The following is a 16,758-nucleotide window of genomic DNA, read 5'->3' as shown; positions in this document are numbered from 1 at the left end:
CTAAAATTGGACGCAACCCTCCATCCTTCTTTGGAACTATGAAGTACCGGCTGTAGAACCCGGACTCTCTGACTAGTGGGGGAACACACTCTATGGCCCCTTTTTCTTGCAGCGAGTTGACTTCCTGTCCCAACACCAGACCCTGCTCTGGGCGCACTAACGTCCAGACCACCCCGTTGAATTTTGGTGGGCGGACCTGGAACTGCAGTCTGTACCCAATTTCCACAGTGCGCAGGACCCATGGAGAAATATTCGTGAGGTTTTGCCATGCCTCTGCGAAATTCACCAAGGGAACCAGCCCCTCAGGAAGACCGGCAGGGGAAAACCGACAACGACCCACAGTGTGCGAGCGCGAACGCTGTCTTACTGCAAGCCTTTGGGGCAGAAAAGACAGCGTATGCTCGCTGGAAGCTGGGCCCGACGAGAGAGGGGACCTCGGTCGCTCTCTCTCGGGGGGGGGGGGGGCGGCCCTTGGAGGTCCCACAGGAGTTAGGACCTCTTTCCCTTCGCCTTCCTGGACTGGATGACGGTCCTCAGATCCGTCCTTCCAGAAGGCTGTGGGTGAGAGCGCTGCCTAGAGTCCCAAGCTGCTTGAGGGGGACCTCTAGAAGCGACACTCCCTCATTGGCCTTAGCGATAGGAGCTGGATGACAGCTGTGGCTGTTTTGACCCTCTAGCAGCCGACTTCCTAGACCTCGACCGGCGAGGAGATATTGCCTAAATGCTTCACTCTGCTTTTTAGTGTCCTGAAATCTGTCGACGACAGCATTAACCGCCTCGCCGAACAGACCAGAGGTACAAATGGGTGCATCAAGAAGAAAGGCCCTGTCCTTCTCCTTGATGCCAGAGAGATTAAGCCACAGATGCCTTTCCGTGGTTACCAGGGCTGACATGGAGCGGCCGATGGCGCGGGCCGTCTCCTTGGTAACCCGGAGAGACAGGTCTGTGGCTTTACGAAGCTCAGCAATATCTTCCATAGTAGGACCCTCGCCTTGGTCCATGTCCTTTAAGAGGTCGGCCTGGTACGCCTGTAGAATGGCCATGGTGTGCAGGCTCGCACCAGCCCGACCCGCCGCCATATAGGCCCTGCCCACCAACGCAGATGTAGTACGACATGGCTTGGAGGGCAGAGCCAGTGTCTTAAGGGACGATGCAAGATCGGGTGAAAGGTAACTGGCTAGAGCTTCCTCAACCCGAGGCATCGTCCCATAACCGTTCTCTTTAACCCCCATAATGTCACTATAGTTCAACATCGGGGGGTTAGACAGGCGCGCTGAAAAGGGCCTGTTCCAGGATTGACACAACTCGTTGTGTAAATCCGGGAAGAACGGTAGAGACCGGCGTGGAGGATGTGCGCGATGCTGCAGGAAGCGCTCGTCGAGTTTGCTCCTGACTCGCTCTTCCTGCCTCTCCTGTGGCCAACTAATATGCGGCTTGGCCACAGCCCGCGTCACAACCTCCAAAAGCTCATTATAGCTGGGCGCAGTTTGAGTGTGTGTGTGTGTGTGTGATTCATGCAGATCCCCCTCCACAATGCTGAGCACATCTAATTCCTCAGAATCAGACAGCTGCAGCACTGGGTCTGCATCCCGAACGGGAGAAGCCGTGGAGCGGGCTCCCGAACGGGGGATAGGGTAATCTGAGCTTTCAGATGAGGATTGGGAAAGTGCCTCGGCAGTCCCGATCCCCTCTGAAAGCTCCCTTTGCGAGCCCCACGATCTAAGCCGCCGCATTGCCTCGGCAGATGCGGGACCCGAACCGCGGGGAGCGCGCATCTGGCCATCCTCAGAAAATAAAGCCAGACGGGAACGCAGCACTCTCATAGAGAGAGAATCACAGTGGCCACAAGCAGCCCCCTCGAGAGCTGCTTGGGCGTGCTGCATTCCTAAACAAGCCACACACATCTCGTGTGTGTCCCCAGCCGTGATAAAACGAGGGCATGGGAACACACACTTTTTAAACTGCTCACTCATCTTACAATAAATCAGAACTGAGACAAACAACACCAAAATAGGACAAACTGATTTTCACACCACAGAGCGCTTGCTGAATAGCAAAAAGCTGACATTTTCTGTGTGCCGGCGTGCCTTTGTACACATCCGCTTGTGCCGTCACACGCTACGTCATCACGCAACGCCAATAGGATTGGATTCGGTTTCATTCATAAATTCAGACGCGCTACGCTGAAGGGCGTTCCCCTAGTGTCGTCACCGACGCAGTTCGAGTTCCCTCGAAAGGGAACTAAGGACTACAATGATGTGAACCCAAAATGGCCGCCCTCACCCTCTGAATCAGCCAATAGTGAGCCTGCAAGGGTGAGGTCACAGCAGCATGACACCAATTATTTTATGTAATTATAATAAAATAATTTAATTAAGACACTGAAACTTTAATATTTAAATGTATGTTTTTAAATGGCTTTGCATTGTGCAAAATTATCACAAATTAGTATTGAAGGAAATTTGTCAGATTCACCCTTTATTCAAATAGTATTAAAAATGTGTTCAATATTTTGTAAGCGTATTGTGTAGTTGTGCCTGGAGTCAATTGTTTATTTGTGATAACACAATAAAACATTCCAAATTGTACAGACATAATTTTTAGCAATACATATAAATTATAAACAGGTGAAAAAACAAGAGAGGACAATGAAATATTAAGAAATTATTATTTTGCAGACAATGTATGATTTTTTTTCTCCTGTGAGCTTTTTAATTTTTCTAAAACCTGTAGCTGTAGTTTGCCCTTATTTGTCAGTTAATATTTTTAAAATAATATTGATCTGCCTGCAATGACACCATTATATGAGAACTGAACTGAGCTGGACGATGACATCACTGTTTTCTCCAGAGCGGCTGTATAGATAAATGAACTAAATAGATAACTAATGATTTTTTACAATGGAAATTAAAGCTTAAGTTCTGCCAGGAAGACTAAATTGTCACGTCACCCGGGGGTCCTTCACCTGTCCATACCTCATACCTCCCGGGGGTCGGCTGCGCTCCGCCTGCGTCTTCAGGCAGTAAAAACAGACTCCGTTACCCTCGGATTGCGAGCTAGGGACAGGGCCTACGCAACAGAACTTTATAACACAATACTTGCTTGATGGGCTGTTAATAAATGTATACTTTGTCACGTCATTTTGCCTCCCGAGTCTTTCTGGTTGAAATTAATAAACACTGAACTTACTTAAGCAGGACAATGACACTATTCTCTTCTAGAGCTGCTGTACAGCCAAGACTAACTTTGTTGCATTATTTTCCTGTAATCTCAGTAAAGCTGCTTCTGTATTGTAAAAAGCACTGTAGAAATAAAGGTGACTTGAAATAATTTTGTCAGATAAATACTTTCACTAAGTTTAGTGTTTTGTTCTTCCCTCATATTTTAAAATATTAAAAAAATATTAATATAAAAATATTTTCCTCATAAAAGGTTGAAGCAAACTTGTAGGGTCATTAAATTTAAAAAAATAAAAAAAACTCTGCACATCACTTTTGGCCACCACTGTATATTTGGTGTGGTCAGTGTCACAATAGTGTTATTCAAGAGCCTATAACTGTGGACTGAAGGGCCCGAGTCATCACCGGTGCACTGCTGCATTCCAGTCCCCAAAAATATAATTATTACTTTAATTTCATTGCTATAAAACTTTTTTAAAAGGTAAGATACAAAAAGAATACCTTGATGATTAAACCTTTTTATCGTTTGATCAACTCATTTAACTACATCATATTTTCGTTGGAAAGTGCATGGCCTAACCTCTCTGCTGCCATCTTGTTACTCCTAACTAGGTTAGGAGACCTCTCCAGCTCTCTTAAATAATTTAGGAGCTGAGACCAAGTCTTAACACTTAGGAACCTTTATGAATCACGCTTATTCTTAAGTTTAGGAATAAGAGTAAAATTATGTAATTCTTAGAATTTTGACAGACTTGAGACTAAAATTTTACTCTGAGTGGCTTTATACATACGGGCCCTGATCACCCTGTCGGTGTTTATTCTGAGATAACAACCGGCTGGATGTACATTATCCCTTACTTGTACTGTATCAGTTCGGTCTCAAATACAATCCAACTTGTAGAACCAAACCTCTTTAATAACACTTAATGCAATCAGAATGAGAGATAGAAAGTAGACGGTAAAACAGTTTACGTGGCACTTCATCAGATTGTGCTCAGTAATTTAGTACCCCTGAGATATGCATTACATTAAGTCTATTGCCTAGCACATCTGGTGGTTCTCAGTAGTTTCTCTGCATCAGTGCCGGTGAATACAGCTCTCACAGATAGAGACACAGGCCAGCGACCTAGCAGATGGTCCACGTCCTCAGGTGAAGTTCTGGAGTGCTTTAATTGTGATCACCACTGCAACGGCATTAACACCCCCTTCCTTCTCCTTGACATGAAACACTTACAATATGATAATCCTTATTATTCTGCAGAGCAATTTTCTTCTCTATCTAAGACCCTCTGCGTGCTTTGAACCTCACCCTCTGCTCTGTGATATCTACAAAGCATTACACAATGTTACTGCCCCTCGGTGTTTCATCAGACCACAGCTGATAATACAGTCCCATTTTAGCATGCATTTTCTCATCTGCAGAGCTGTAGACCAAACTGAAGGAAAGAGTAGTGTTTTGGGAGATCAATAAGGCTGCAGTAATTAGTTTTGTGCAATTCAAAACACTGGAAATCAGGGAGAAGAAATAGTTGAGCTCAAAAATATTGTATTGAAGCTAAAAAAAATTAGTATTGGAAGCGTTTCAGATATTTCAGTATCGATATGTATCAAACAATCACTATTTTTGACAACTCTACATTGCACTTAGTTTATTATTTCAGATGCCTTTTTGAAAGACTAGAATTGAAAAATGTACATAATATAAAATGCAACCCGCCTAAGTGATTGCGTTACACGCCACTGCTGAAATACACCTGCATTTGGCGGATTGGCGGGTGTTTATGTCAAGCCATGCACAAGTCATATCGACCTTTTCTGAGGCTTTTATGGTGTTTTAAGTCATTTTGGCAACTTTGAAGCTCCAGTTCCCATCTGAAAAGAGCAGTCAGTACTTTATTAAAATTTCTCCTTTTGTGTTTTGTGAATCAACAGTAGGGCGAGTAAAGTACATGACAAAAATGTTCATATTCGAGTGAACTTATCCTTTAATCCTACAAGGACTAACTCATGATGCTGTTAGCACTTCAGACTCTTTTTGTCACCAAGTATCTACAAGTTCCTTGAAATAAATTCACAACTTGCACAGAAAGAAAGAGATTAAAAGACTGAAGCTCTGCACTCTTTAGTCAAACAGTCTTTGAAACTCTAACATAGTCTGTCATCTGTCAGACACTCAGCTTACAAACAGGCTGTGCCACTACCTAATTGCGTTAAGCTTAAAAGAGGAAACAGGGGATATTTCGCCCCCATCATATCATTACCTTCCACTCAAAGTACTTATCGTTTAACTCCAAGGCTCTGAGGTTCAGCTCAATGAAAGCCAACCTTCTCTCTCAGATTAGATGGATGAGAGTATATTGAAGGTGATGATGTCTGAGTCACTGGCACTAATGGACTTTCAGGAAAATATCGCACTTTGAATCGAGCTGTGTCTGCGGCTTGAGACGGCTGTACTGTCATGGCTCAGATCGGCCATGACATTTAAAGGTTGTTATGTGCGTCTCGATCCCAGTAGTATGTGGAATGTTAATACTGACTAGCCCGACACCATCACCATCGGCTTAGTGTGTCACGGCCCTTCAGTGTCACGTGATCATTCAAATCCTTCTTATTAATATAAAAGTTGAAAACAGGTGTGTTGCTCAAGGCTTTTTTTTTTAAACAGTGATAATATTTTTTCAAGATAATTTGATGACTAGAAAGTTTGAAAGAAGCTTGAAAGTTTGCTGAATAAAAGTATACATTTCTTAACAAAAAAATATTTCTGACAATAATCTTAGGGTGTATTCACACCTGCCTTGTTTGGTTCGATTGAATCGAACTCTAGTTCGTTTCCCCCCTTGGTGCGGACCTTTTGGGCAGGTGTGAATACAGCAATCGAACTCGGGTGCGGACCAAACAACCAAACCGAGACCCAGCTGAAGAGGTGGTCTCGGTACGGTTCCAAACGAACTCTGGTACGGTTCGTTTACGGTGTGAACATGAACCGACCCAATTGCAAGAAAGCACTGCGCCTTTGAGTTAACAGGCTTCCGTAGTCGGAGATTTTGGCATAATGGTTTGTGTTATTGTTGTTCAAGTGCGAAAGAGAATTCCATTCCGGCGCGCTGTCTGGCCACACGATACTGTTGCGCGTCGTGTGTGCATCATTGGAATGGAATGAATGAATGAGTGTGTGCATCAGGACATTCACATACAGAGCGTTCTCTTTAGTCTAATCGTGCATAGATGCAAAAAAAGCTTTTGCAGTTCATATAATGTAACGATATACAAGGATGATGCTGCGTTAAACTGGACAAACTTAATCGCAAGCGTTAACATTGACAGCACTTGTTAGCAGTATATACAATAAGAATCTCATTATTTGAATGTGTGAACATAGCCCCTCTCTATGAATGAAAACTTTATACCTTATCCGTCTTCTGCGCAGTTTCTTCATATTGCGTTTGTACAGAATAACACAAAATTAGTAAAATAACAAATATTGCAGTACGAAATATCTCCATGCTGAGCCTTTTTTGCACTTCCTGATTTCCCTACTTGAGAATCCTTGTCCAATGAATGGACGACCTTAGCACACGTGTGGTTTTGTTTACAAATTTTGGTTCACTTGCAAAAAGAGCAATGTGAAAGCGAACCGTACCAAAAAATAAAATTAAAATTAAAATTATTTGGTCCGGACCAAAGCAAGTGAACTATCGGACTTTCCTGGTGTGAATACACCCTTATAAATGGTATTGTACGTGGGATTCGCTAAAAAAAAACTTCTAAACCAACAGAGAATTATTTTGTAGTTATTTTTATTTTAAAATTATATTTCAAATGATGTATTTAATTCCTTTTAAAACTAAGTAATGACATATTCCAGTAAATGTTTCACCATTGTGTTTTGTACAATTAAAAGGACAATCTATTTGGCATAATCATTTTTATTATTTCTTCTCATTAGACTTTAGTTGCCCACCTCAGATATCCAACTGGACAACTGAAGTTTAATCAGATTAAATCATTTTAAATAAAATTGTACCATGCACATACATTTTGTCATTGCTGGGATCCAGATGACATCCCAGTAAAGCCACTGGTGTTCCATTTACACATAATTTTGGCCATATAGTTGTGTCTCTACACTGATGCACTTTAATTTGGGTCACATGCACTTCTGCCTGGACTGTTGAATGTTGCTACGCTGTGATAGTTGTTGTACACTGGTTAGTTGCTATGAAGCTGTTGCAACAGTGGCTCTACTATCAGTGCGGCAAATGAAAGCACATCTCACCATGTTCTCACCATCTTCCAGTGTCTTCAGAGACTCCGACTTCTATTCCTCCAACCACTGCCGACCTTAGTGAGTATGCCGACTGTGTGCAGTGTCGTTTGCCACTCTTTATCCGCCTGCTACACGTTTGTTCGCCTCACCTACTGTAGACCATTGTTCCTGAAGTCAACACCGCTGATGTTCGCAGTAGAACGACAACGCACGTCTGTGATAGAGAAGAGAGACTGTATAGATGTTAGTTGAGGGCGGGGGAAGTGAGACACTGAGATTGTGCTCATGATCCTCAAGCCTTTGTAGCGAACCATCACTAACTTCCGCTTGTAGACCAGCTCACCTGTCTAACATGTCACTGCATGGTAGACATACAGAAGTATGACATGATCCAACATGCTTTTTTGTGCTAATGGTTATTGGTTTATAAACTCAATGATGTGTGCTGATTTCTTTATGATATTAGATGTGCAGAAAGTTGCATAAACAGCATGAAACATGCAGTTCTCTTATTGAGTCTCTGATATATTAATTAGATGTGTTGCATACTTCTTGAATGTGGAAACTAATGGAGCTGTCTTCCCAACATTAATCAAAATTGTCAACATTAGCATTCTTAGGAGTACACATCTTCCCTCAGAGATGCAAGAACGTAGTCATTTAGCAAATGCGTTTATCTAAAGAGACTTGCGGTGCAGGAACTGTCATCCTGGAACAACCTGTGTTTAAGTGCCCAATAGTGATGGCTTATGGATCACATTGGACTGGGTTCAAATTTACAGACTTGTACAATCAGCAAATTAAAAACAGACCTCTTACTGTATATTTATAAAGTATACTGCACAGACATCTGTGCATTTGATGCTTTATGTTTGCTTGTCTGTTTCTATACAAGCGAATTTTGATCCTAAACACTCAAACATGCTCTCTCACTTCCCACAATCCTGCGAGATGCTACTAAGTGTTTGTCTGAAAATAGAGTTACCATGACAGCACGGATTACACCTGACCTCTCAACAAACAGACCGCAAATTGGGAGGGTCTGAAAAGGTTTTTCTGGGAGACAGCTCATTCAGCCAGAGAAATGACAAGGTCTTTATCTTAGGAGTAGGCAGTTGTTTGACTATTGTCTGCTTAGTTGGCATTGAGTGGCAGTTTTAAGATTGCACCAAACTAAAACTTTCTTTGGATGTCAAAGAAATTACAATATAATAGTGTTTTTAGGTTTTTAGGGTTGTATGAGTAGATAAGCAAACAAAAGATATGTTCTTTTGTATGATAATGAGTCATAATCAGCATGAAGATTTCAGACTTTCTAAATTGCTTGACAGCTACAGTATGCAAGGAACCCTGGTGGTTTACAGATACTCGTTTCAGATGGCTTCAAAGTCAATCTGTGGTGCTTTTTCTGAGTCTTGGTGCGTATGTTTATGTGTAATGTGCCAATTTGTTCTTTTTAATTGGTATAGTTATCTGTCTCAGATTGCAAACTTAAACACACATGAATTAGCCAAAGTCTTACATTTAATTTCCAAAATGTTTGATGTAAAGAATTCCCAAATATGATCACTACCTTCCTAAAATATAAGATATGTTATATGTATATATGTTATATATATATATATACAGAAAATGTGCAAAATTATGATTAGCTTTTATTTGTTCTAAACACAAAATAGTTAAATTTGATCTTTTCTCCCCATTTTCAATTAAATGTAAGTATAGAATTTGTGTAGCACTTTAAAACAGGTATAATTCCAAAGTGTTAGTAAGTTAGCAAAAGGCAATAGAGGTGAGAGGTTTTCTTTAGAAAGCTATACCACGTATATAACTATTCTTGAAAATATGTGCATTGCGAGAAAGATGAATTTTTTTTTTTTTTTTTTTTTACATATGCTTAAAGTTTTCTAGAGTATTTGCAGTATTACTCTCTCACTCTCTCTCTCTCTCTCTCTCTCTCTCTCTCTCTCGCGCGCTCTCGCTCTCGCTCTCTCAAATTTTCTGTTATGAACACCTATTTTAGAGATGCTTTTCCATGAGACTTCATTCATGCATTTTTACGTGCAACTTAAGTGTCTGAAGGTGTACATTCAGCATCATATCTAGTTTAGTTTAGTTTTTCCTCTGCCCTTCTCAGCTGCAGTCCTGAGCTCATATATGCAAACTTCTCAGGCTGAAAGTGCTGATCTAGGATCAGTTTTTGTGTTTGTATATCTTTATGACTAATCCTAGATCAACATTTTATACTATTGTCTGGGACAATACACATGGGCAGTCTCTTCCTCATCTAATGTCCATTAGATGATGCAGGTTTCTCTCTGTACTGTCTACATCACAGAGATCCCTCTGCCTTTGGCTGGCCTGCTCTGTTTCAGCTGATTTTTACAGTACCATTGATGCCATTCAATCTGCAAAAGCATTTATAGTTCGATGTACACTGCAAGAGAGCTGTATTTGAATCCTCTTATCGAAAGTACCTCTCGCATCCAGGAGAAAAACTGCTCCTGCTGAAGTGGATTCATAAAGCAATTTGGACCCTGTTCTTACCCCGAATAATTTCAATGGGATTCAAGAGAGATGATATTTTTAAGTACTTTGATTTGAATTTGTATTTCAAAAAATCACTGTCCGGGAATTGTTTTATGGATCTACAGACACTGTATCTAATGTTATAGAGAAGTATTTATGTTTATAATTTGTTTTCTTTTTGTTGTTTGTGTTCCTGTTTGTACTTTTTGGTCTTAACACGTTCCATGTTTGTATAATTTTTTTCAATGTTTTGTATTTTCCATGTGACCCCTCCCCCTTCCACTTTCCTTTCCACCAATCATGTGCGTGCGTATCATGTGACTTTGTCATATGACTCTTGCATGGTGCTGATGATGTCGTCTTCGCTGGTGAACAGAAGGTAATTTTTTGTTGATTTATGTTTTTTGTTGTTGGTGGGGGTTTTTTTTTCTTCATTTTGGTCCGATTCCCATTAACAGTGAGAATATAGACAAGTTAATGACGGGAAGATAAAGGAAACACCCACCCAGTACCATCAGGATTTATGAGCCATTTCATTTTTGAGTCATTCATCCTTCAGAAACCTCACACCACCTACTTTATTTGGCTTTTTGAAAACCATCAGCCTCTCAGCCTAGACAGTACCAGAGCTTAGTCTCCTACACATGCTGCTAAGTGCACTGCATGTTAATCTTTTTATTGATTTTCAATTTATTTTACTCTATTGGCTTTAATTTTGACCCTCCCCTTTCTTTAAAAAAAAAAAAACTTTTTGAGAAAATCTCTTTTTTAATCAACCAAATACCTTAACAGAGTGGCTTAAAGACTGTAAAAAAATATATATATATATTATTTGTGACATCTCACAAACTCATTTATTAAAAAAGACACCTTTATATAAAGCATAAAGAACATCAGTCATCATCCTCTCTTTCATTTGCACATCATGTGGTGTATATGATAAATTTGTGCTGTAGTTGCAGTGTGTGCCTAAAATGTGCATACCACAGACTAACAGAAGCACTGACGTTCTGCTATTGCATGAATACATTCACACGCACTTCTGTTCTCTGTCTCTTGTCTGTATACTTAAAGCCTCTCATGCATGTCCTAATTGTACATCTTTGTCTCATGAATGTACTTGCTCACTGTCCCTGTCTGCTGTTCTTGGCAATGCAAACGAGGAACAGCTTCACTTCCTTGTATTTGAAGACAATAATTCTACTCTTTATTTTCTCACCCAAACATTTTTAACGACACACTTGATTTGAAATGAGATGCTGTCTCTTCCATTTCTCTGTAGTATATTTCAGTTTCTATTCCTGAAATGTGTCAAGCTAGGATAGCAGTTGTTATTATTAGTCATGATCGAGTAGCACAATAATCCATGACCCTTGAAACTAAACTAATCCGCCTTCAGCATGGTAGAGCATGTTTGCCTTCTTTCTCTCTGTAACCCTAATCTATCCCTCTTTGTCCTCTTAGCATCTGGAAATCCTTCAGCTAACTGGAAATGATGACTGGATCTCAGATAACTTGTTTAAATGCCATCACTCCTGCACTGCTTGTCTTAAATTAACTTGTCTTCATTTAAATTGCAGCATCCAATTACAAACTTTAATCAAGCTTCAATTCATCATGAGGGAAACACCTTAGGCCTCTACTTTCATGCATGCTTAACTAACTGCCTGATGGTCTAAAATTTTCAAAAATGCCTCTATCTTAAATTAAACTTAATTACAGAAGACTACAAAGAGATTTATCATGATATGAGGCCATAACAAACGACTACATAGAGGTTTACGGTTTCAAGTTTACATACTTAACGTAACTCTTTGCAGAATCTATTTTTGTATTTAGTACTATACTGCAAACATGTTTATATATATTATACAACATGAAATGGTAACTTAATTTACGCAAATTATCCGGTTTACAGGTTCTTTATGTCATGTATTGCCTTCTTGAGCCATTTGACTGTTTGAAGTTTTTTTGTGATAGTTTGGTATTGTCCTAAGTGGTAAAACTGAATCTCCACATCAAGAAGCCACTGTGAAGAACAACTCATATGCAGAGCATGCTGGGAAACCAAAGAACTTACAGGACCTGGAGAACAGTGGGCAGCTTCACTTCACAAACCTGAGACTTAAACCCTGCTATCACAAAAGACTACAAAAATCATTGATGCTCGAGACATACAATAGTAGAAACGTCTCGGTTACATATGGTAACCCTCGTTCCCTGAGGGAGGGAACGGAGACGTAGGTCATGACTGACCAATAGGAATCTCGCTAGAGAGGCCAATCTACTTCGAGTGAAACTAAAACAAGCCAATGCACATTGGCGTGCAATCATTTGCATCAGCTGTGCAGCCTCGCAGTGCAGGTATTTAACGAGCAGCTGTTGCGATTGCACACTAGTTTTTTGCTGAGGAGCCAAGCCTGAAAAAGCTGGCCGCCCCAGCGGGCGGCAGCAGATGTGGCGACGGGACCTAGGTCTCCGTTCCCTCCCTCAGGGAACGAGGGTTACCATATGTAACCAAGACGTTCCCTATCGGTCAGTCACTACTACGTAGGTCATGACTGACCAATAGGAATCCCTACCAAAGCGCCACAGCTGCTGCACCCCATCCAGCGCCCCGTGCAAGCCTCTACACCTTCTTGCCTGGAAGGACGATAGGAGGAGGCTTACACAGAGTGTATCTGTCACTGTTGTTCCATAATAACCCATACAGTGAGATTATTGGATAACACTGGGAAAGCGTGCCCTTCAGTTAGGAAGGAGGACGCTGCGGAAGCCACTTACTTCAAGGAGTTATGTGGGGAATACATATGGACTAGCCCGAAGTTTGTACTACATATGAGATAGTGGGTGACTTAGCCCAAGGGAAAGACACAGGCTTCCGTTAGGAGCAGCCGTGGAGAATATACACATATGGGATCCCCGTAGGGTCACACATATGGAACCCAGCCCAGATCCGGTTCTCAAGGATTCAGCGAATAAAGGTCTGGCGCCGGACGCTCCGCCATGTCCGGGCCGAAGGAGGACTCCGTTTTGGAGGACTCAACAGGTTTTTACTCTGGATAAGGGTGCACAGTAGGGTGCAGCAAGCCGACAGAGCGGGGCCTCTCAGTGTTTCTACCCGATTAGGGTGAGAACACGGGAGGAGACCGGCTCTACACGTAGGCTATAATATCTAGCGTGTTAGGTGTCGCCCAGCCCGCAGCTCTACAGATATCTGTTAGCGAGGAGCCACGTGCCAGCGCCCAGGAGGATGCAACTCCTCTCGTGGAGTGTGCATCCAACCTGAGGGGGCAGGCCACGCCTTGTACTTGGTAAGCCAAGGCAATGGCATCCACTATCCAGTGGGCCATCCTCTGCATGGAGACAGCCTTTCCCTTCTGCTGGCCTCCGTAACAGACAAAGAGCTGGTCTGAGGTCCTGACGCTTTGAGTTCTGTCCACGTACATACGCAGAGTGCGAATGGGACAGAGCAAAGCCAGGGCTGCGTCTGCCTCCTCCAGGGGCAGCGCTTGCAGGTTCACTACCTGGTCCCTGAAGGGAGTGGTAAAAACCTTGGGCACATAGCCAGGCCGGGGTCTTAATACTTATGGTTGTCACCCGGCCCGAACTCCAGGCACGATTCGTCGACCAAAAATGCCTGCAGGTCCCCTACCCTCTTGACAGAGGCCAGTGCAACCAGCAGCAAAGTCTTCATGGAAAGAAGCTTTAAGTCTACTTATTGCAAAGGCTCAAAGGCGAGCATCCTGAAGTGCACCAGGGAAAGGTCCCAAGAGGGTATGGAGGGGGGTCGAGGAAGATTTAATCGTCTCTACCCCCCCCCCCACCCCTAAGAAACCTGACGACCAGGTCGTGCTTCCCAACTGTTTTGCCATCTATGTGGTCGTGATAAGCTGAAATAGCTGCAGCATGTACTTTGAGGGTGGAGGGAGACAGCCTTCGCTCCAACCCTTGCTGCAAGAAGGAAAGCACAGACCCTATTGAACATCTTCGGGGTCTTCTCGGCGAGAAGAACACCACTCAACGAACAGGTTCCACTTCAGGGTGTAAACACGTCTCGTGGACGGCGCCCGTGCTGAAGTGATGATGTTAAGTACCTCTGGGGGTCAGTCACCTAGAACCTCCGCGTCCCGTCCAGGGACCAGACATGGAGTTTCCAGAGGTCTGGACGCGGGTGCCATAGGGTGCCCCGTTTTTGAGTCAGAAGATCCTTCCTTTCAATTGTTGTGCCAATGCAGTTGGGGGTCCGTCCACACCCCTGACACTGCATGCCCGTATCTCGGGACTCGGCCGTGAAGCCAGTGCTGAAGCGGTCTCATATGAAGCAGGCCGAGCGGGGTTACCGCTGATGCCGCTGCCATATGCCCCAGGAGCCTCTGAGAGAATTTCAGTGGGACAGCCATCCTGCCTTTGAACGTGCTGCTCTGTGAGGCGCGCTGTCTGTGCAACCGAATCCAACTCCATGCCGAGAAAAGAGATACTCTGCACAGGGGAGAGTTTGCTCTTTTCCCAGTTGACCTGAAGACCTAACTGGCTGAGGTGCCTGAGCACGAGGTCCCTGTGTTCGCATAGCTGATCTCGAGAAAACACCCTGTTCTCTCGTGGGAACGAGGGCCCCCTCCGTGACTTTCATGAAGACACGGGGGGACAGGGACAGCCCGAAGGGTAGGACTTTGTACTGATATGCTCGACCCTCGAACGCAAAGCGCAGAAACGGCCTGTGTCAAGGGAGAATCGAGACATGAAAGTACGTGTCCTTCAGGTCGATTGCTGCAGACCAATCTAGGGGACGGATGCATTCAAAAATGCATCTCTGCGTGAGCATTTTGAACGTTAGTTTGTGGAGGCTCCGATTTAAAACTCGCAGATCCAAGATCGGTTTCACCCACCACCTTTCTTGGGTACAATGAAGTAGGGACTGTAATGCCCTGACCTCATATCGGCTGGAGGGACTGGCTCTATCGCGTCCTTCACCAGTAGGACTGCGATCTCCGCACGCAAGACATGGGCATCGGCTGCTCTCACTGTAGTGGAGTGGATGGCCCAAAACTTAGGGGGACGCCAGGCAAACTGAATCGCATAGCCGAGCCTGATGGTCCGAATGAGCCAGCGAGACAGACCGGGGAGCACTAACCAGGCTCGCAGAGACCGTACAAGCGGGACCAAAGGGACCGTAGGCGTAACCGGAGTGGGGCAGCGAGGTGGAACACAGGGACGCGGCTCGGGAGGCTCTCTCTGGGAGGCGGCCCGTAGCAAGGTCTGAGTGTGCCATCTCTCGGACCCAGAGATGAAGGAAACTGCTCTTTTATTTAAAATTTGGGTACCGCTGGTTTTTGAGGCCAGCGGCGGAACACAAGCAGAAGATTTTTCCACCCGGCCCTCTTCCGGGGGAGGAGCAGTGCGGGCACCGTCTCCTGGAGAGCAGTCCCATCCATCTCCGGGTCACCCGTCCTGGGGGCCGCTTACCTCTGGCTTTGCCGCCCTTCTTGGCGGGGGCCTGGACGGGCGGGGCGGCCTGCCTGCGACTGGCTCCACGGCGCCGTTTAGGTGGAGGCTGCTGGTGCGGGAGCAGGGGCAGATGCAGGAGACTGTCTGCTCGTCGCCGGGGGCGTCCTCCTGCGTCTGCCCCTGCTCCCGCACCGCAGCAGCAGCCTCCACCTAAACGGCGCCGTGGAGCCCGTCGCAGGCAGGCCGCCCCGCCCGCAGGATGTATTTGATAGCCTCTGTCTTCCTATGTACAGCCGAGAACTGCTGGGCGAAGTTCTGGACCGCGGCGCCAAAGAGGCCAGTCTGGGACACAGGGGAGTTAAGGAACCGGAGCTTGTCGGTCTTCCTCATGTCGACCAGACACAGCCAGAGATGGCATTCCTGGACCACCAAGGTGGACATCGCACGACCCACTGACCGCGCGGTGACCTTCGTCACACGAAGCATGAGGTCCGTTCTTGGAGAACTTGTGGATCATGACCACCCTCGTGCAGGTCCTTCAGTGCCTTGGCCTGATGGACCTGCAGCAACGCCATCGTCGAATAGGTCCAACGAGTACCTACAGGCCCGGGAAGGAAGACACAGTTCTCCGCGCCGAGTGGAGTTAGGGCACAGCTGCATTGCAGCGGCCCGCTCCACTGGCGGACACGCGTGTATCCCCTAGCTGCCCCGCCATCAAGGGTGGTGAGGGAGGAGGAGCCACTGAGATGGTTTCTGGCAGTAAAAGGTGCCGTCCACGTCCCCGTGAGCTCCCTAATGCACCTCAAAGGTACTGGGGTAGGTTGCTGAGAACCAGCACGTACCACCCCAAGATACCAATCGTCCAGCCTCGAGGGCTCGGGACATGGTTGAGGGTTCCACTCGAGCCCGATCCTGTTGGCGGCCCGGGAAAGCATGGCCATCATCTCTGGGTCCGACTCGGGCACCGCTGGCACACCCGAAGGAGGCAGCGGCTCCGAGCCGTCGTCCGCAGAGAAGTCTGACCCACCCTCCGATGCAGCGACCGACATCTGATCGTCGCGGGGAGCACAAAATGAAACGACTGGTACACACCTCGAGGATGGTCCAGCACGTTCCTTTGGTGGCTTAACTGGCTGCGGAGCGTGAGAGGGGTGAGGGTTCCTAGGAGGTTGGTTCCCCGAAGGAAGTAAGCTCACTGCAATCCTCAGGTCTCCCGTGTCACTGCCTGAAGCAACCCTCTAAGGAGGATTGGATCGAGGCAGAGGCACGGGGACTCCGCCCCTTTGCAGGAACGAGAGTCTCGACCGCAGCTCCGAGATGGTCATCTTCCCA

The 16,758-nt window shown here is 45.1% G+C and overlaps 1 protein-coding gene across 13 annotated transcripts in view; it reads left to right on the top strand.

Moving 5' to 3' along the window:
• Window positions 1–16,758, top strand: part of ncam1a (neural cell adhesion molecule 1a) — a 262,010-nt gene that overhangs the window by 226,956 nt on the left and 18,296 nt on the right. For 7 of the 13 annotated variants that reach the window (XM_056263044.1, XM_056263045.1, XM_056263047.1 and 4 more), the window contains one exon: window positions 7,480–7,527. The exons of the other annotated variants lie outside the window; for them this stretch is intronic. In XM_056263044.1, the coding sequence (XP_056119019.1) occupies window positions 7,480–7,527 (48 nt within the window). The remainder of the gene's footprint in view (window positions 1–7,479; window positions 7,528–16,758) is intronic. 13 annotated transcript variants of the gene reach the window in all.

This window comes from Rhinichthys klamathensis, unplaced genomic scaffold (genome assembly GCF_029890125.1).
Source record: "Rhinichthys klamathensis goyatoka isolate OS25496 unplaced genomic scaffold, OSU_Roscu_1.1 h1tg000197l_1, whole genome shotgun sequence".
NCBI lineage: Eukaryota > Metazoa > Chordata > Actinopteri > Cypriniformes > Leuciscidae > Rhinichthys > Rhinichthys klamathensis.
The sequence above is the reverse complement of the archived record's forward strand: the minus strand, read 5'-3'. Positions and strand labels throughout refer to the sequence as shown.